We start from the raw sequence: 22,034 nt of genomic DNA on the forward strand, positions 1-22,034 counted from the left end.
GAAGGCCAGACTCCAGAATAGACTACGCACATGACTACAAATTTGTATTGGCAGTGACGACATGCATATCGTAAAACTGACAAATCAGATAAATTTTCAATTGTCTGACGTGAATGAAAATCCATCCCGAAGGGAAAACTATGGCGCCGTCTATACACACTTTACAATTATTATATTAAAATCCAACACCAAGTCACTATGACGAAAAGCTGTCTGCAAGACCTAGCGAGACAGACTGGCGAGAGCCAGCTGGCTCAGCTAGTCTCCTATATATTATTATCCTAAGAGATTTTGGAAAACGCACTAACAGTTCATTTAAGCGACATTTTATTGTTATTTTTACATCTTCACTTCAAACTGTGCGCTGCCGATTTATCTACCGATTGAATTGAACACATTTCAGAAATTTTCCATGATTTTACATGTACGTGACGTTTATATCCGATATTTTCTTACACACCGTATACAATCGCCATATTTACTGTTTACGCCTCACAGAATGACGTCTTCGTCGCTGAAGACCTTCTAATCCTTTATTTGACAAACGAATTCGATTATTTTTATTCAAATATCGTAATGTAGACATTGGCGCACTTTTTTCCGGTGAAAAAACCATAATCCTGGTACAATTCACTACGTATAATATCTTTTGACAGGAGCGTGCGCCACTGTCCGCCATTTCATAGATAACATGATATTCCAAATTTGATTTTTTTAAATACTTCTTTGTGGCTGTTACGCACTATTTTTTTTATTGAATAATTAACTAGGCTACTAATTTCCATAGATCACAATATAGTCATATTAAACTAACAAAGTTGCTATTGCAAACAATGAAAGAAATTAATACGAATTGTTATAGTTATCAAAATGAGTCATATTGTATAATATCTACCTATTTTTATCGTCCCTATCATCATCAATCTTGACCTATCCACTGCTGGATGAAGGCCTCCTCAGCCTTATTCGACTCCTTACTTACACATGAATTGTTATATTTATCAAAATCAGTGATATTATATTATTATCTACCTATCTATATATAATGCCATTATTATCACGAGCCTCAATAAATCCACTGCTGGATGAAGGCCTCTCTACGTTGATTGTATTATTGACAGTATTGAATTTCTAATGTTATTTATCTACATATTCATATCGTCATCATAATCATCATCATCATCAACCAGGATCAATCCACTGCTGGATGAAGAGTTCCGCAACCTGATTCTACTACTATTGGTTTAACGAATTTGTGATATTATACATATTTCTATCCATCTTATCATCATCGACTTGAACCAATCCACTGCTGGATAATGGCCTCCCTAGCCCGAATCTACTCCTTTCTGTCATATGAATTGCTGTATTTATCAAAATCGGTGATACTATATTTATCTACATATTCATATTGTCATCATCATCATCATCAACCAGGATCAATCCTCTGCTTAATAAAGACCTCCTTACTACTATATTATACCTATTTCTATCGTCCTTATCATCATTGACCTGAACCCATCTACTGCTGGATAATGGCCTCCCAAGCCTGATTCTACTCCTTTCTGTCATTTGAATTGCTGTATTTATCAAAATCGGTGATATTATATTATATCTATTTATATTTTCATTATCATTATGAGCCTGAATCAATCCACCGGTGGATGAAGGCCTCTCTAAGTTGTTTGAATTTCTGTCGGTCATATGAATTGCTATATTTATCAAACTTGCTGATATTATATTTTCCCATTCATAATATCGTCATTATCATCATCAACCAAGATTAATCCACTGCTGGATGAAGGTTATCCCAACCTAATTCTACTCTTCTTGGTCATATAAACTGCAATATTTTTTTAAATTTGTGATTTTATATACCTACCCATTTATATCGTCATTATCGTCATCAACCTGTATCAATCCACTGCTGGATGAAGGCCTCTTTAAGCTGATTCCACATCTTTAGGTCTTATAAATTCCTATTTTTATCAGATATAATATGTATTGCTTCATTATTTATCAACATTTGTCTCGATATGAATGTCCCGCACCGGGAAACTATATTGTTTAAGGTTAATTTTTAAATCAAAATATGATTTTTAAAATATTATTCTATGGCTCCGAGCATTTATTTTTTATAGACAATGAAACAAAATAATGTTTAAATTTATTTTTTATGCTGCTAACCTTTTTCTATTATGTAAATGGGACCCGAAAGAGATTAATATTCGCGTTATATTGGATCGCTATTTATGATAATCACGATTGAGATGTATAATTATTTATCATATTTAAATGCACATACCTACACATATATTGTATTAAAATTAAAATGACAGTGGTAGCAATTGGCGATTGCCAGCTGTTCTGCTAGACCTAGCAGCCTGAAATGGTGTCAGACGATATTGAGAAGGCCAGACTCCAAATTTGTATTGGCAGTGACGACATGCAGATCGTAAAACTGACAAATCAGCTAAATTTTCAACTGTCTGACGTGAATGAAAATCCATCCCGAAGGGAAAACTATGACGCCGTCTATACCAGTGGCGAAGGGTGGAGGTAGGCTGTTAAGATCCGCCATAAACAGTGCACATTAAACTTTTTCAGACATGGATATTTGTTTTCGTTGAAATAAGACTACAATTTACAGATAATGTTGGTTAGTTTTTAAAATTCAATTAAACCCTAAGAAACCAAGCCATAATAGATAATAGTCAAAAAATACATGTATATCTATAAAATATCTAAAATTATGCAATTAAATCATACATAACTTTGAATATTTTATAAATAGAATAATATTTTATATATATTATAGTTTGGTTTAGGCAGGGCTTAATGAATTTAAAAAAAATAACCAAGAATATGTGCAGTATGTATTTTTAATCCAACGAAAACAAATAACTATGAATGAAAAAGTGTGCACAATTTTGTCGTATTGCCCAAATTAGACTAAAACTATTATGGTTTCGTTTAGGCAGGGTTTAGTTGATTTTTAAAAACTTACTAACACCATCTGTAAATTGTAGTCTTAGTTCAATAAAAACAAATACATATGACTAAAAAAGTTTAGTGTGCACTATTTATAGCGAATCTTAACAGCCTACCTCCACCCTTCGCCACTGGTCTATACACGCTTTACAATTATTATATTAAAATCCAACACCAAGTCACTATGACGAAAAGCTGTCTGCAAGACCTAGCGAGACAGACTGGCGAGAGCCAGCTGGCTCAGCTAGTATAATATAATACCTAATAATATTAAAACTTTGATTGTGCGGAAAACGTACAATATTAAAATTTTCCACCAAATATATTATAATTTTGACGGATTCAAGTCAAGAAATGTTCATGTACATCTCTGTAGGTACTATAATCAGCATAGAAAAAGATGGCAACACTGGCTGGTTTGAGTCACCAAATGACTGTTTCTGAAACAGTGGGTCTGACAAATTCACATATTGTTTTTTCAATGTATGTTAGAGCATACTAGATAGAGAAAATTGTAAGCAACCATTCCTCAATAGAAAAACATCCTTATTTGGCAATACCAGTTTTTCTGCAACTGCCGGAGTGTACGCTACATGTTGATTGTTAAATTGAAATATATAGATGCTTATTAAAATATTGAAAAATCGTAAATAACACTACTTATTACATAGTTATGTGCATTATAAAATAACAAATTACAAAGGTGTTGATTATAAATAAAAGTTAAGGGTCCTCATTTTCCAATGTGCCAAGCACAGAACAAATAAAAAATAAGATGGAAATGAGAAAGTCAGTCGCCATAAACAAAGACTTTGAAGCCAGTTTTTGACTCGATGACTGTCATGCCATAAAACACAAGAAATACAAAACCCGCTTTATGAATACCAAATGAAATCAATTCCAACTTTACAGGTTAGCTAATTAGCAATAACATAACTTCTTGCCAAAACTACATAAATTCATCAATTTTATTTATTTAATCATGTTGGGCTCAGTGTACTTTCTTTTCCGCCGGTAAATTTTTCGTACTTAATATTGCGTAAATTAGAGTGACAAAAGGCCAGACGACTTTCTCTTTTAGTTCAATGTTTACGCGAATAAATAAAATAATATTATTTATGTAACTGATTCAATATTATTAAATTGTTTTTCTTTCATAAACTACCTGTCAACTTAACTACATGAACGGGTACACATCTCAAGGAAATTGGATTTCTGAACACTTTCAGTGGCAATCAAATAATATAAGAAGTGAATAGGTATCATAGACTATAGTATAACTTTACTTTTTAGTACATATTATTATGTAGGTATTTTCTTAAATTTTCATATTTTTTTATTATGAGTGCATTTATAATATAGGTACCTAGGTACCTATATTATAAATGTAGTGCAGATATTTTTTTATCAATGCTATGTTTATTTTATTATAAAAATACTCAACTATTCTAATTAGTTTTCAATATTCCATTTGTTAAACTTAAAATTATATAGACAATTTCCATGTAAGTAAATAAAACTTAAAAAATAATAATGTGATAGTAACATTATGAAATCGAAGATATAAATCCACCAAATCACTTGTGGGCCATAATTCACTTTCATTAATAATATCTAGGGGACATAGCAAGGTCTTTTATTTACCGCGGCCTCAATCATCATGGCATTATTTCTAAACACTTGATCACATCAAGGTTTTTAATAACCCCACTCTCCAACATTTTATTTTATACCTACCTTGGAGTTTGCGCTGACGTTTGCTGTCAGCTTTAGATTAGAAAATTAAAAAATACTGAATATGCATAAAAGAAACACAAATCTGTCATTATTTATCTGTTTAAAATTGATTCAAATGTTTGATTTTTCACTCAAAGCAGTGTATTTTATCACAATGTCTTGCATAATCTCCTTAATGACAGTAAGTTACGAAATATTCCAAGTGAACTAACCTCGCTTTTCCGGGATCCGACCCTGACAATACGATCATCCCTTGCAAATAATGCACTCATATTGTAAAGTTTTCACTAGATAAATATAATAATATAACAATTTTATTAAGGACGTATAAATAATAATACATGAAAACTTAGGTTAGGAAAAACTGTTTCAATGACTATTGGCGGTTTAACATTGGTTTTCGTTAAAAATACTCGTAAAAATAATAAACACGAACAACAATAATCGCGATTTGCACAGTCGTTATCACTGTAACGCAATGTGCCTCACTTAAACGATTATAAAAATTGGACTAAAGACAAACACTTCACTCCACCCGAACCATTTTTGACTTATAGAATTCGATTTCGATGAATTGAATGAATATACCAATGTTGCTAGATAGAGTGAGAGATTTCAAAAACTCCCGAGTGTAAAATAAATTAATGGAAAACGATAGCATTATTTTAACCAAAGAGATTGGACTCTCTAATTCTAACGATTTCTTGCTAAATGAATATTGGATAATAAAAATTATATATATTAAAAAAAAACTAACATCCTCCACTTCCACACGAATGCACAATATTAGGTCACAATTAATAGAGTACCTATTGAATATAGTACAAACAAGGAAATGAATGAATAACACTGTGATATTATCTATTAACTGTGAAAATAATATACTTAAATTATTAATCAATAATAAAATAATGTGCCTATATAAGTAATAGAATAATATGTAACGAAAGTAATACAATTGTTTTGAAACCAATCTTCAGAATCGATGAAGTCGATTGAGATAAAATAGATTGTAACAAAAATAACTTTATTTTAAAACCATTACCTACCATGGAGTTTTACCACGTAAAATGCCAGTTCAACTAATAAAGAAAATAATACAATTCATATTGTGAAAATTTCTTATAGAATTATTAAAAAGAGGTAGGTATGTACATAAGTATAAAATAAATAGTCAATAGTATGTATACGCAATAGCCGTAGCGGTCCAGGGTCAAAAGGGAGACCATAATATGATTCTAAAATGTAATTCACAAAAAATCAACCTATACGACAATGCCATTTAATTTTTGGAAAGAATGTATTTATTATTATAATTGTCAATCATAATAATAATAAGGTATAATAATAAGGTATAAATGCATCATCAGCCGGTATCGATCAACTACTACTTACTGGGTCCTTTCCTGGTTCATTCCATCTCTTTCGTCCATCGTTTTTCGCTGTCAAGTATTTCTGCCAAAAATAATCATTCCTACGATCTAATACCTAACAGGCCATTCACTACCCCCTTGGCTATGACCCTAATATATTACTCCCGTATTACCTACACTCAGGATTTGAGAAAAATTAACAATAATGGATAACTACCGTAGTATGTTAAAGTATGTAAGTACCTACCTACCTAGTAATCTGCAGTCGTATGCACAAAGACCATGGAGAGTGGCGGGGAAATCGTGTGGGTGTCAGTTGGCAAAGGTACACCAATCGTACAATATTAATTAGGTACTATAGAACCATACACGGGACCCAATGAAATGTTACTTCTATTTATCTACTAATCGATTCTTCACGCTCGGTTTCCAGATAGAAATATTCAAAAATGTAGTGTCGATATGCTTGTTAAGATAATTAAAATAACCTCTGATGACGACATTGCGACAAAACCGCGGAGACCGGTGGGTGGTTTTCTGCTGTGTTGCATCCAGAATCAAGTAAATCACGCGCTCTCAACACGCTGCATTCTCTGTGTGCTCTCTACCTTATGTCATTTTGGGTACCTACGAGGTGCAAGAACAGAAATATTAATGTAGGTAGGTATACCCTTTTATGATCGTATGGCAGTACCAATCTATATTTCCTTATCATTATTTTATTTTTATATGAATACATACAAATAATTTTATATGACACTTACAGTCACATACTTCAATAATATTCAAAACAGGTATTTCTTTTACAATAAAATAAATGTTTTATGAAAAATTCGATACAATGTCAACAAGTTTAGTTATGTACAAAACTATGGAGGAAAAATTCTACGCTGGCAATCTGGTTCTTGTAGACTTGTAGAGGTAAAGTGAAAGGCGATCGCCAACACAGTACTCGCGTAGCTTTAATAATAATAAATAGGTGCTTACTTCAATAATCCGTTTTACTCATTCGCACACACTGCAGACTTGGTAAAAGGACTTAACTCTTAAGTTAAATATACTATACCGGTAGGTATTTGAAAAGGGATATTATATAGAACCCCTTTAAAAAATAACGTAGTTCTTACATTTTAAAAAAGGTGCTCAATCAATATTATAGTATAGTAGAAAGTTGTATGTAGAATTGTTATGACGTCAATTATTTGCGCCTTGCGGACATCGCCAGTGCATTGATATGTACCCTGCTACTATTAAATTTTATAACATATTGTATGTATGCGCCTGCGATGGACGAGTGCATATTATCCAACGAAACGAGTTTGAGAAATCGCGAGTTCGGATGCTGCATCTGGAAGATTCGCAAGTTGTTTTATCAATCTGTGTTTGGATCCAGAGTATGGGCATAACTCCTTCCTTATTGTAGGTATACAGTGACGTACCTCGACAAAATGCCGCCCCTAGGCAGTACCAAAATGCCGCCACATTTTTTTATAGTTAGGTACAGTACTTTTTACCGTCCTTTCATGACTCCAATATCTAAGAAATGTGTTGTAGTGTGGATACATTACTAACATGATAATATTATATACCACTAAATCTAATTTAAATGCCATATCTGCTTCAATAGACAATATTGCGAGTCTACGGTTTCAGATAGGTACATTTAAAAATACGCCTGACAACTTCCAAAACTTGAGGGTTAACTAGCAAACATATTAAATTTGGATACATTTTTAATTGTGTAAGTATGTACCTAACTATAATTCAAATATTATTTGCAAATCTGCACGTGTTATTGCTGTTCACAGAAGACTTTTTACTGGAAGGATATTTCCGTTATTACTAAGCTTAGGTATCTATTGCTATATAAATAATGACTCTCCTCGATTTGCCGCCCTTCGGGCAACTGCCGCCCAGAAGCGACGCTCAATCTGCCTACCCCCATGGGACGTCACTGTAGGTATATGATATCAGTTGCCGCCGATATCTCGTAATCCTACACAATCTGGGCTTGCTTGAGACCTTCGCGAATCACGGCGATTTACCTTTTGATATGTATCGTTGCAGACGTCATTCTCAATAGATGCCTCTCTTCCACCCCGAAACGTCGAGATAGAAAGAAGAAGACAGAACACACACGCCAACATGTCGTGTACTTTAAAAATCATCAAAGCATAAAAAGTCCTAGCAACATAACGATTGCCACATTTTCAGTGACGTCCGATGATGGTATGCAGGTCATGCGTTGCATAAGGGCGGCGAATGAAGAAATGAATCGTACTTATAAATATTACAATTTTTGAGAGCAGTTGCGGCTTTCCATACAGCAGACGATGCATCTTAGTTTTAAACTGCCAAAGCCTGACAACATAAAATACTTAATATTGTAATACAATTAAAGACGGTTTATCGCACAGGCAATATTTTCACAATAGTGCCTCCAAACCGATCAGTACCACAGACCCCCATGTGTCTAAAACCACCATGGTTTGTTTGTTGAGTAGGTTTCATGGACATGCTCTAATTCTCAGTACATAGATGGTGTGTATGTAAATTTAACGATTTTGTGTGTTTTTGTAAGTATAAACCGAACACAGACAAATTGAAACTAAAAATAAGAGGGGACGGCTTTAAGGGCGGTAATTTGTCTAGGGACGTCACCGTGCATTTTAACACTGAATGTCAGTTTTTGGCATTTTATACAACATTTTCGGAGGGGACTCTGTCAACGTATTGGGCCTCTACAGTCCACAGATGTAAAACCGCCATTGGTTCAGACACAAACCATGCAACTCTTCGCTTATATAGTTACCTACTTACTATGCATATTCGTTGTTACTGCCATTGATTATAATCTGTACCTACCTCCGAAACAGACGGATGTCACTCCATTTCAGTAATAAATGAGTTTTTTGCGGAATATTTTTATGGTGAAACCATTTTTTATAATTGATAAAAAATTTAAGTTCTAACTCTTGTAATAAAGAAAATATACTTGAAATAAAGGATGTAAGTGCCACGCCCTCTTAGAAGCGGAAGGATGCAATTCCACAAAATGTAATTATAATCAATACAACCAGATTCCTTAGTTCCTCTTATACTCCTTAGAAAGTTTCCTTCCTATTGCAAATCGCAATAATAGATTGCCAGCCAGAGGACTCCTCCAATATGCAGGAAAATGTTAAACAACATCCTGGATCACGGTTCAGCAATAATTATTTCTGATCCTGTCAGTGGTAAATCTCCCATATCCGCCAATAATACCGCTCAACGTGCTGTAGTACAGTGCTTTTCAAACTTTTTCGCCGTGGCATTCAGGGAACTGCAAAATGATTCTGATTCTTCACTAATATCGAAAAGTCGTTTCCTTATAGACAAACTTTGCTTTCACTCAAGCAAGACTCGGTCAGACTATCTTTCTCTGCCGACGTTTGGATACAGTGTTTTTCAATCATAACTGGCATGGAAATCGGGACCGTCAGATACCTCTCCTAAGATACAGAACTAACCTACTATTAGGGCTCGAAATGGACCGGAACGCACCGGAGCGCCGTTCCGGTTCATAAAATCCACAAAATTATCGCTCCGTCTCGTGGAAATATTAATTTGACCGTCTGAGCTGGATATTTCATATAATAAAAAAATAACACACATATTTTTATAAATCACATTTACAATTAATGTAGTATAGTATAATATAGTTAATATTTTCGTAAAATTATCGAGCGCTCCGGTTCGTAAAATTTTCCATTTCGAGCGCTGCTGACACTATTGATAATGCCAATTGAGAGAGCAAGAACTGTACAACTACTTCAATTATAGTTTGTCAATTTATGGCTACGGCCGTATGTTGTAGCTTAACCACTGGGGAATGCCAAAAGAAATGGCGTAAGTATTTAAAAAAAAAACACTACCTTATTCTTAGGTCAATAATTATTATAAAGCAATCATTATTCGTAGGATGTTTATCACACTCGAATGGTCAAAGACATAGCTTATAATTGGTATCTTTAGAATTATCTTCAAATGTGTTAATCTTGCCCATTTTTTGAATAATAAAATGCCTAATTCTTGTCAAATTTGGGATCATAGAGATTATCAATATAATTTTTATCGTAAATATTTCATTATAATAATGTCGACATAAATTATACTGATGGTTTTATAAATGCGTTAAAAAATTAATACATGTAAAAAATCTTAACACCACTGCACATTTATGTACCGAAATATGACTATATTCTAAAACATTAGAGCGAGAGGTTTAAAAGAATACTATTTTATGTAATAAAAATACTTTATGCAGTCATCAAATGTTTAAAATAAATATAAAGGATAAAAAGGCTTCAAAATTATATAAATAGATTATCTACAATGTTTGAGGAACGTCCAGGATCATGCTTTGAAAATAGAATAAAAGCTCCATTTTGACTCACGCTGAGCACGTCCGCCCAAAATGCCACCCATTATGATTTTTCAGTCTCATATTGTATGTCAATTCAATAGTTAGGTACCTACCTAGATAGCTATCACATTTTATTATTTCGTCTAGGGCAGTGGTGCACAACCTATTTGAAAGATGGGCAAATTTATCCATTTTCTAATACTTCACGGCCCGCAGTGGGTAAAAGTGTTGAAAAATAATGATAATAAATATTATATATTAGTACTACTACCTAGATAAGAAATTAGAATTTAGTCATAATCAATAAAAAATGCTGATGAAGTAATTGGGCCGCGGTTTTGTGTATCACTGGTCTCGTGTCCGGAAACTTGTACGTACGTATGCGTTCGCCGTATTATCGGAAATATATGACCATATTAAAGACAGTCCAACATCTTTGCGTTGTATAGTATGTACGTACTGACATCAAATTCACGTCTAAATAAAACACGGCTTACACCTTACAGGAAGCCGGCAGCAAAACAAATTTTGAAAATAGTCGATATCTTGGATTATTTGTTAGGTTAGGTTTTCATTCTTGAATTCATGAATTTTGCCAAAATCAGCTATGAAAATTGAATTAATGTTCATATTGAATCTGTAGACCGTGTAGTATACTGTCATCTCTTTTTGATAGAAATGTTTTACGTACAATTTACATATAACCCGCTGGTCTAGGGTCTTAATTAAAATTCTGACATCCATTGCCGTTTATAGGCAAAATGAAAGACTCCTCAGCACTGCAGACAAAAACATGTTTTTACAAAAAACGCTTGTCATATACACACTAATTGTTCCACTACTTGCCGCCCCTAAACAGTGCATGACCTGTATTCCTCTACGGAACGTCACTGATTGTAATCGTGCATTAGAGCATATAATTAAGAAGACGGATTGGAATTACTCTTTTATGGAACACCTGCGGTGCCCTTGCGTATCGATCGAGGCAGACACTTACATTATTAATTAATCTGAGACACTTTGGCTACCACTGAAAAGATGAGAGACAAGTGAACAGTGGCGCGTTTAGTGACGTAGGTAGAGAAACGACGTGGTGACTGATTTTAACTTATTTTGTATATTTTAAACAAACGTGATTTAGTCGCATTTAATTAAATTCATTCGTGTAAATACCGTAAACAATATTTTTCCTCAAGAATAGAATCACATTCTAGAATCTACTATCAAAGATGAAAGTATTAATTTGCTATCTCTTAGCAACGCATGATCTGCCTACTCCCACGGGACGTCACTAATTTTAAAATTGTTGAATGATAGTCGTGTGTTTGTTTTGTGAAATCTAAATGGGTATCATCAAAAAAATTAAGTACAATAAATGCGTAGTGGGAATACGCATTATGTTTTGAGATTTAGGTACATACCTATACAAATACATTGAGTAATAATTAAGAGTGGTTTGGAGGCCCCGTTTTAACAAACCGGTTAGGTAAAAAAATCGCCGCTGCAAATGGACCTATAATAATAGTAGATACCTATCTTGCTATTTTAATGTATTATAAGTTAAGTATAACATTTTTTTACGCAAAAGTGATGTCGATAGCCAATATTGATGGTGCATTACAAATTACAAGCGCAAGAGGATTGATGAATCATGTTTCTATCACTGAGACTTTTTATGCACTCATTATAGTCCATTATAGTCCTCGTAACCTAAATAATATTATAAATCCTTGATAGGAAGGGCGTACGGTGTAAAATTAAAAAAGAAATGGTTGGCCTTCTTCTAGCAGCGTTTTGTTGCTAATGGCTGATGCGGACAGTTCATTAATTAATGCACTTCAAAATGTACATATATTATTTTGTGAATATCTAACTACGTACCTGATAAGTGATAATGACAGTTTAGTATCTTTTCAGGGCAGTAAAAGTTTAAAACTACTTCGCATCAGTGATAGGTAGGTACCTACCTAAATATAGAAAATGTTCAATATTCTTCCACGTGGAGCCTTCTGTGGTTTCCTCGTAAAAATACTGAAGTAACTTCCAATTTGACGTACCTACCTAAATGCCCTTTATGTATCCAAAAAATATTAAATTAATATGTCTCTCATTACAGAGTTTGTATGAAAATTATGAGTTCCCTTGTCTGCCTTATTTTCATATGATTTGGTTTGAGAGGGTTGAGGAGAGGGTTTCCTCGATTTATTTGCTGAACCCCAATGACATTAAATTGCTGAACCCACCCACGTTTTTAAATACCTAAGCAACGGAGCTTGAAATATTTTCAACGATATTTTTTTTCAGCCAATAAAAAGTGGATGTACACCTACGTTGTAATTAACGTAAAATATTTTGAAAATAACTTTATTTACCGTTTATGGTATAACAATATAGGTACCTGCCTATATTGGTGGATATTGATAGTAAACTGTAGTTAACACGATTGTAATAATGAGTTAATAGCTTACTAATAATCATGTGACTAGAAATACCTAGGTATGTCTATGAATGGGTATAATAATAATAATAAATTATAAACTATTATAGTATCCGCTTGAAGCTGTAATTAACCTTGGGACGGCCATGGGGAATTTTGACACGAAACAAAAAGTAAATTTCGGGTATTCGACACACCGTTCTTTGAAATAATCATTAATTTGTACCTACCTACGTATAAACATTTAATTGACTTTATACCACTGTCTAGTGACGTGTTCATATTTATGTACCTAACAATGGGGTTCATAATCAATAATATTATAAACATTCGTCATACATTGCTAATAATTCCAAATATTTTGCGAAATTCCCGTCCATCCATTACGATCTTTGTCAATTATTAATGATCACACATGTAATAGAGATGGACTAGAAGAGATCACCGATTTTCCATGAAGCAGATGAGGAAGACGTTTTGCGTGACTGTAAACACCATAGGTATATTATCTATCTATGCTGTAAAAGTGTAAACTGTAAATCAAACAGCGCATACAAAATATCAAAATACCTACCTATGTATAACATGTTTATTGTGGAAAACTTGCGTTGCAACATAACCATTACCTATTGATAAATGACGAAGTTTTCGCAATGGGGGGCGCCAAATCTGTCAATCCTCGGAGTTCCCCGTAGGTACATAAAACAGCCACCGTCTGAAGTACAATTCGCACCGTGAGTGTAAAACCAAGGCAAGTGCAAGACATAGGTATTTTGGATATATTATGGTTTGAAGTCTTCATTTTGTTAGGACAAATAGAGTATCTAAAAAAACATAATATTGAGTTTATATCAAATCTACGTTATATTGCATGTTCTCTCAGTTACTTCACTTTTACATTATCAAGTTTACGACTTTTGCAATTGTTTTGCATTTAATCTCGAAATTGAAAAATTTGCAGATGCCTTGGTTTTACACTCACAGTGCGAATTATTGATAACCAGTATTATGTTTATTAATTATTAATAACAGCTCTATAAATATTTAAATATTTTACTTGTATTTTATCGACTAATAGGTTTGTCAGTAATTAGAAATTAGCTATGCACAAAATATTGATTGATTATCATATCACTGTATAATTAATTCCAAACACGTCTAATAACAACGACAAGATTATTAAATTTTATAATACCAACACAATCTATATTTCAGAACGTTATTAAAATATGTTATAAACATAAGTAAGTACTATAAAATAAACAATCAATCGGACGATTGTCCTCCAATTTTTGCTCCCTAATTAGTTTTTAATAATAATTCACGAACTGGGAACGCAATATTAATATTTTTCTACGAAACAGAAATTCTCTGGAATTTCACGTGCGGTGCGCTCTGGTTCTTTCGAGCCCTGATTCTATGGCAGGCTTGGAGGCCCTACTGCGAAATTTTGTTCATGCGATAACCCGCAACTAAGTAAATTACCTATGCCAGGATTTTTGTTCTACGTACCGACCTAGATACCATGTACAATTTTCGATTGTAAAAAATTAAAAAATACGCAACAGCTACTTTTCGGTGCAAAAATCAAGAAGTACCAATCTGAGTTTTTAGTTTGTATGAAAATTATTAGCGTTCTTTTTGCCACCACATTGTACCTACTTACATATAGGTACGTTCAGGCTCCATCTAATATTCTGATATCTCTATACATACAAGAAGGTTTACCTACTTTAATAAGTTATACCTATACAACTTTGCATATTTTCAAGATTTTGGAAAGTAGCCACTGATTGATTCCTAGCTATTAACTGGTATTAGGTACCTCTATATTACGTTACCAATATTGAGATTGCTCTCATTTTGTTTTAAAAAACTCGCAATCCTATAACTTCGGCATCGCCTGCAAGACGTGATGTTTGTTGGTCGTATTATATTATTTGTGTTGCAAAACATTTTGCACGCTACGTGTCGCAATGTGCAACGGACATACCTACAACATAACACACTTGTGTACGTACCTATGTGCAATACAATGGGACCCGGACAAGACACGTCACACGTACGAACTTTATGACGTCATGTAAAGAGATCTTTCCTTCAACTTTTACATTTTTTTTGGCCAGTACCTACCTAATTAAGACACACACATGGTTAACGCAGGGCCGCGCCGAGGGTATCGGCAGCCCCTTTTTAATAAGGGTCACCATAATAAATTATCCTAGTCATTAAAAAAGAGGATACCTACCATGGGCAATGTTTGTTTATACTTTGAAACAAGAATATTTACTTCTATATGCTTAAATTGATATACAGTCGAACTTGGTTATTACGAGGAAGATGGGACCGACTGAATTTGCTCGTTATATCAGAGAATAGGTATTTTTAAATGAGCGGTCAGATAACAAAAAAAGTCGAAAATAAAAAATCTGAAAACCATCGTAAAAATCCCCGAAACAAGCATGGCCTTCATAAACTACAAAAGAAATTGTTCATTGTAATGAACGCTGGCAGGTACCTACGGACTTCACAAACTTTGCATTTTTCAACCATATATTATGCGTGGATACTTTTTCATTATTGTCAGCGAAAACAATTAGACACTTAACTAGTGTCATAAACTTAATCCGTCCCCCGGCGGCATCCTGTCCGATCGGATTTTATTGGTTAGGGTCGAAATATTTTTTAACGATCGACCCATTAACAATATTTTAGCTCGGTATATCCAATAAGTAGGTCGTTATAACAGTGAATAAATGTATGGAGAAAATCATACAACCAAATGTCAACGAATGTTTCCTCATTGCATCCCAAATCGTAATAACAAATATATATATATATATATACTTATATATTTCTTTGTGTCGCACGTTATTCATAGCAATGGTCATCTGTTGGCACCCTTTTCCGGGTCTCCGGGATTTGTTAGCACCATCTGCCTTCTTTCGCTGATAGCTAACACATAGGAAGATGGGACAATCGTTGGACAAATCTAGTCATCCAGTGGTACCCAAGAGGTACAAAACATCCGCAGGGTAGACTAGACGCCGATGGATCAATGGAATGATTAAGTTCTGCGGAAGTACTTGGTAACGCAACGCAAAGGACTGAAAGAAGTGGATTCAGCTTGGAGAGGTCTTCATCCAGCAGTGGATGGATTCAGGCTGATTATTATGATTACCTAGTTTTTAACTGATACTATTTTTTCGATATTATGATATCGGTAGGTATTAGATGCCCAATGACACGTTTTGTCAATATCGGATCATAATACGAGTATTATGATTTTACATGTAGTAATGCCAGCAAGTGGAATTTTTCTAATCATGTCAGAGTAAAGTAACATTACTACAGTGGACTTGAGGAATGGTTGTCTTTTGTTCCATGGATCACAGGTTTGAATACCGCAGTATACTAAAAAAATTTAAATGTCATCTTTTCATTCAACATGAGTTTTTTTGTATAATTTTGAGTACCCACCTATATTGAATTGGATTGAATGAATGGCTAACATCCAACCCATAATACAAAAATATAGTTAAAATAACCTCAACCTACACAACGTTTGGCGTTTCTTCCAAAATGTTTTGTCTGGGCCAAGTGAATAAGAATAATATGCAGTGACGTCCCGTAGGGGTAGGCAGATTGAGCGTCGCTTGGGGGCGGCAGTTACTCGAAGGGCGGCAAATTGAGGAAAATCATTTGGAATATATAGAAATAGCTACCTTAACATAGTAATAACGAACATAATATCTTTCCATTAAAATATTTATCTCACTGGTTTTGTCGGATTCGCGATATGTAGTTTACTTCCGTTGCCCTTCGACGTCCTTGGTAACCAGAAATGACACGTGCAGATTTGCGAATAATTATTCTGATATTTTGTTAGTAATGTATCTTATACAACACATTTCTTGGATATTGTACTCATGAAAGGATGATAAAAATAATGTATAAAAAAATAAGGCGGCATTTTATCTAGGGACGTCACTGATAATATGTAGGTAATTGTATGTTTAAAATTAAATGTGAGATAAGCATTATTTATAGGAGTCTTGGCCACTTCTAGTCCACAGCCAGTTTTCACATGTTTGTAATTACTCTCTCAGTAATCCGCCACCCCAAAAACCAGACAATTGTCCAATTAGTGAAAGCGGTGGATTATAGTGCATACTTACAAAATATGGTAAAAATGAAAACAGGTATTTCGTAAAAAGTTTTTTTTGAGAAATTTGTATTAGCGAATTACGGTTTTATTTATAATCAAAATCAAGTATTTACTAAATTATACATATTTATAAACTAAGTTTATTAAGAGCGTACTTCAGTGAAACGGCAAATAATTTTCAGGTGCGACGAAATTTCGCACTCGTCGCCAATCGGAGAACGACAATGAGGTGTGCGCACGTCGATTTGTTTTGTCATGGCGTCGAATGAATATATTATTAAATCGTGTAAAGATGACTAAAAAACTTTACGTATGTACTTGAAAAAGAAAACATGTCAATGAATATACTATTGTTATTACTGTTATTAGTAATATAACAATAAGCATAACATTAAATGGACGCATGTTGAATTTTTATGACGAATTGTATTTCGTTCGGCATGCGTCATTTGCACAATCCGCGCATCGCCTAGCCACGATATATTTAGACCATGCCTTAACTGAAGTATAGCCTTAACTAAATATTAGTTCAGTGAGGCAGATATTCTTGAATGGCTTAGATTTCCTGGCTTTCCCTATGACCAAAAGCTTCAGATGTGTGTCCCGGTTGCATTAGAGCACGGCATAATTGTGATGCGGTTCTTGGGCACTTTCCTCCCAGGCACATTACTTTCTTCGCGATGAACGTACGTTTTACGAAGGAGAAGTTTCTAAAATAAACCCGTTGTATACTTGTACGAGGCGGACTACTGAATTTGGCAATCGAATACCGACGAATTATAGAGCTTGATTTTGTGCTTTCAACTAGTAAAAATAACGGCAGATTATAGTAGTTGTCGGATAATCGAGCGGCGGATTACTGTATAAAATTATTGTTAAATTTCATTATGTAACATAAATATTTCATGTTAAAAATGTTATTGTACACACTTTATTTTTATGACTCCAAGGAGTTTTTGGGTCCTAATTCTGGTCCGTTGACCAAAGGTCTCACGCAGTATCGATGGGTGGAGGTAGGCTGTCAAGGTCCGACATAAATAGTGCACACTAAACTTTGACAATCATACTTATTTGTTTGTAGAATTCTTATTTGTTTTCGTTGAATCACGAATACATAATATTACAGATGGTGTTGGTTAGTTTTTTAAAATACATTAAGCCCTGCCTGACCAAACCATAATAGATAAAAAATATTCTTCTATCTCTAAAATATTATTGATTTAATTTAATAAAGTAACTAAATAAGAAATAAATAAAAAAATTAATTCAACCAATAATACAATATCCAAAATAATGATGTATGATTGGTATAATTTTAGATATTTTATAGACAAATATTTTTTTACTATTATCTATTAATCAATTGGTTTATGCAGGGTTTAATTGAAATTTAAAAACTAATATTATCTGCAATTTCGAGGGCTTAGAGTCAAACAACACTATCTACAAAAGTGCAACTTTACAGGAGTCAAAAAACGTTTTTTTAGTTTCTTGTAGCTCAACAAAGATGTTTATTTAAAACATAATGTTCATATTTTATTGTGTATTGTACATTTATCTTGCTTATGGTATTGTTAAAATTCATATAGTTTTAAAAAAATATGAAAAATAGTTTTATGTGAAAGGTTACTCTTAGTGTCCTTTGACACTGAGCATGAATGTTCTTCACTTGAACATAGTAACACTAACAGATGATAATGTTTTCTGACATTAACATGTGTATGAATTCTCTCTGCAGTTTTAAGTAATTAGTGTTCGGCTGAATAATAACTAAAGTAATAAATTGATATACATGGGTACAAATTTTCATTAAAAATAAGTAAAACTCAATATTTTTTTTATTAAATTTCTTCAAATTTATAAAAAGAAACACAATGTTATGGTCAGTGACGTTCCGTGCGGGTAGGCAGATTGAGCGTCCCTTGGGGGCAGCAGTTACTCTAAGGCCGGCAAATCGAGGAGAATCATTTAATGTATATAGAAATAGTTAGGTACCTAATAATAAAAATATCTTTCCTTTAAAAAAATCGGCTCACTGGTTGGAAACAAAATGTATTAATTACCATACAAGGTTTGACAGGGCTGTAATTCTTTTGTCGTGTTCGCGATGTCTTATTTCTGCCGACCTTTGACGTCCTTGGTGACCAGAAACGATACGTGCAGATTTGCGAATAATTACAGTCTGACTTATTAACCAGTGCCCACGGAAGTTGTGCTGGCCGTCGAAACCAAAGATGCACCACCCCCCTTTTACAGAGCGTCCCACCTACCGCTCCTGGTACACGATTTTAGTTAGTATCGAAGAGTTTTATTGTTGACTGTATCGTACCAAACTAACAGCTGATGTCAATGTAGATAGGTTGACTTCGCTACGAACAACGCACAGTTCATGTTACCAACATTAGCGTCAAAAAACACTAACAGCGCTTAAGACTCAAACATTGCAGTTTAAAACGTATTTTGTTTGTGTCAAAAAACTTTATCAGCTGCTGACATTGTTTGATAATTTGATTTTTCTTGTGACAACGCTAACAGCTTATACAATCTTTTGATATTAAGCAATAGTAACTTTATGTAGTTAACGTTAAACTTTACTGGCGATTTAAGAAGAAACTAGAAAAAATTGACATAACGTTGTTTGACAATTATGTAGCCGCGAATCTTAAGTATCGTTATCTAAAAAAAAAAAACAAACACGTTTTTGTAGATAACGTTGTGTGACTTTAACACATCGATTTGTAGTCTTAGTTCAATGAAAATAGATACATATGACTGAAAAAGTTTAGTGTGCACTATTTATGTCAGATATTAACAGCCTACCTCCACCCATCACCACTGATCACACGTGTGCCTGATTTAAATCATATAATAAATACCTAGCTAGACAGTTACTATGGCGACATTTAAAAAAATTGTATGAAATAGAATATTCTATGCACCTAACTATCAAAACAAAAAAAAAAGAAATTTTGGCATGACGCCCTATCTTCCCCTCAAGATCTAAAATATCAAACCTTCTCTGACACATTACAAACACAAAGCGTTTCATCCCAGTCAGTTTTAATTATTTGTGGTGTATGTATTATATTATTTGGGTCAGTATATGTATTTGAAAATACATAAAACCATAAAACATTTTCTTTTATTAATCATTTTTAACAAATGTTTTGATTGATTCATATTGTACATGTTACACACTGCCGCACCCTGGTAAGCTCCGGAATCGCAGAATAGGACAAGCACAAGGTAGCGGCACTTTCCTCAGCCCTTTTTGTGATTATGCCAGTCTCTGTAGTCTGGGGGTGTCAACTCATGAAGTAGTTGTAACGCGGTTAAGTGTAGTGCTAAAATTCGGTGGAGACATCAAAATTCAACGGTCAAGAGTTGGCACCTTAGCATCTGGTAAGATTGCACGTCTCATAAATATATAGGAACATGCATGCATCAAACAAGTAGCATTTGGTCCTCGCAGAATTTAACATTGACCTCCGCGCAACACTAGTTGCTAAATGCAGACTACACACACCCATAGAGGCTCCAATTTACATAATAGCCCTAATTATAAAGGTGTAAGAGCATGCTGTAAGCTTGGGAAATACTGTAAATCGAATATAAACTGTCTCTTTTTTAAAAAAAAAAGCAGCTTGTTTGGATGAAAAATTATTATTTTATTGAAACAGCTATCGTGTTTATTTCAGTCTCGATGAAATGTGTAGTGTGTTTATAAATTGAAAGACATAACTAAATATATTCATTGTATATCTAAATAAAACATTGGTTGATTTTTCAGATATTTTATGGCAAAAAATGTGAAATTAACCATACAAAATGTCAATATATGAACTGTCGATAGTTCATAATACAAAAAGGAATTTGCATTATAGAAGGCAAAAAAGCAACACTCACAATAAATGTTCTTATCATAATTACAATTACACTACCATTAATAATACAAAACATATTATAAAGTTTATTCTACTATTAAGATTTCTAGGCAATCTATCCACTTCTTATTGCAATAGGTTCACAATAATTATTATTATAATAATTTTATGATTACATAGAGAGGAACTGATTTAATTTACGAAGACTAATGACTGCATCCACCATCATGTGGACGATCCCATCCAAAGCATATTCTCGACATTACATAAAACAATGCCAACATGAAACTGGAATACAAAATCTCAGAACAAAACTGGTAAACTATTTAAAATAAGAATGGGACAATTAATACATGCCATGCGATTACATGATGATGGTCTTTTGCAAGTAAATAGGGAGTACATAATAACTTCAAACATTTTAAAATCAGCAAAAGTAAGCATGTTTATTTAAATATTGAAATGAAGGTTTTTTCTATTTTAGACTAAAATTAATGAAAATGTATTTATTATGCTGATGTCAAAATGTCTACAATGATTCATTTACAATTTTATTAAATTCTGTTATAGTCCAGCACTTATAACCCTTACGAAGGGTATCTTATTGTTGGTGAAATTTTATTATATTGATGTATTGTATTAAATATTATATAATTAAAATCGGGGCTACCTGATAATATTTAAAACCTAAACAAGAATACAAGAGTAATTTAAAAATACAGTTATAAGACAGATAACAAAAGTCAATTCACAACATGTAATAACATTATTTTTAATCAAAAAAGAAATCATTAGCTAAAATTGGAAAGAAAATTCAGCAGCCTACTGTTCATCAGGGGTTCCCAAATTACTGCCCGTGGGCCTGATCTGGTGCGCAGGATACGATTTGTGTGGAACGTGAATACTTCGACAAGAATAATGGAAATTACCAACCAAACAAAACCATCGTAAAAATCCCCGAAACAAGGATGACATTCATAAACTACAAAAGAAGTTGTTTATTGTGCTGAGCCGCCGGCGCTGGTAGGTACCTCCTTGA

At 33.6% G+C, this 22,034-nt stretch overlaps 1 protein-coding gene and 1 long non-coding RNA gene across 2 annotated transcripts in view; one reads left to right on the forward strand and one right to left on the reverse strand.

The window, feature by feature from the left end:
* The window catches only part of Hmbs (porphobilinogen deaminase-like protein l(3)02640), a 31,928-nt gene extending 26,638 nt beyond the window's left edge, over positions 1–5,290 (reverse strand). Inside the window, exon 1 of the mRNA XM_085954902.1 lies at positions 4,941–5,290. Within this exon, the coding sequence (XP_085811028.1) occupies positions 4,941–5,000 (60 nt within the window). The 5' untranslated portion in view covers positions 5,001–5,290. The remainder of the gene's footprint in view (positions 1–4,940) is intronic.
* Positions 1–22,034, forward strand: part of LOC147067155 (uncharacterized) — a 561,518-nt gene that overhangs the window by 140,549 nt on the left and 398,935 nt on the right. The window lies entirely within an intron of this gene.

This window comes from Rhyacophila brunnea, unplaced genomic scaffold, assembly GCF_057557595.1.
Source record: "Rhyacophila brunnea isolate RB1 unplaced genomic scaffold, BYU_Rbru_1.0 scaffold_4, whole genome shotgun sequence".
NCBI lineage: Eukaryota > Metazoa > Arthropoda > Insecta > Trichoptera > Rhyacophilidae > Rhyacophila > Rhyacophila brunnea.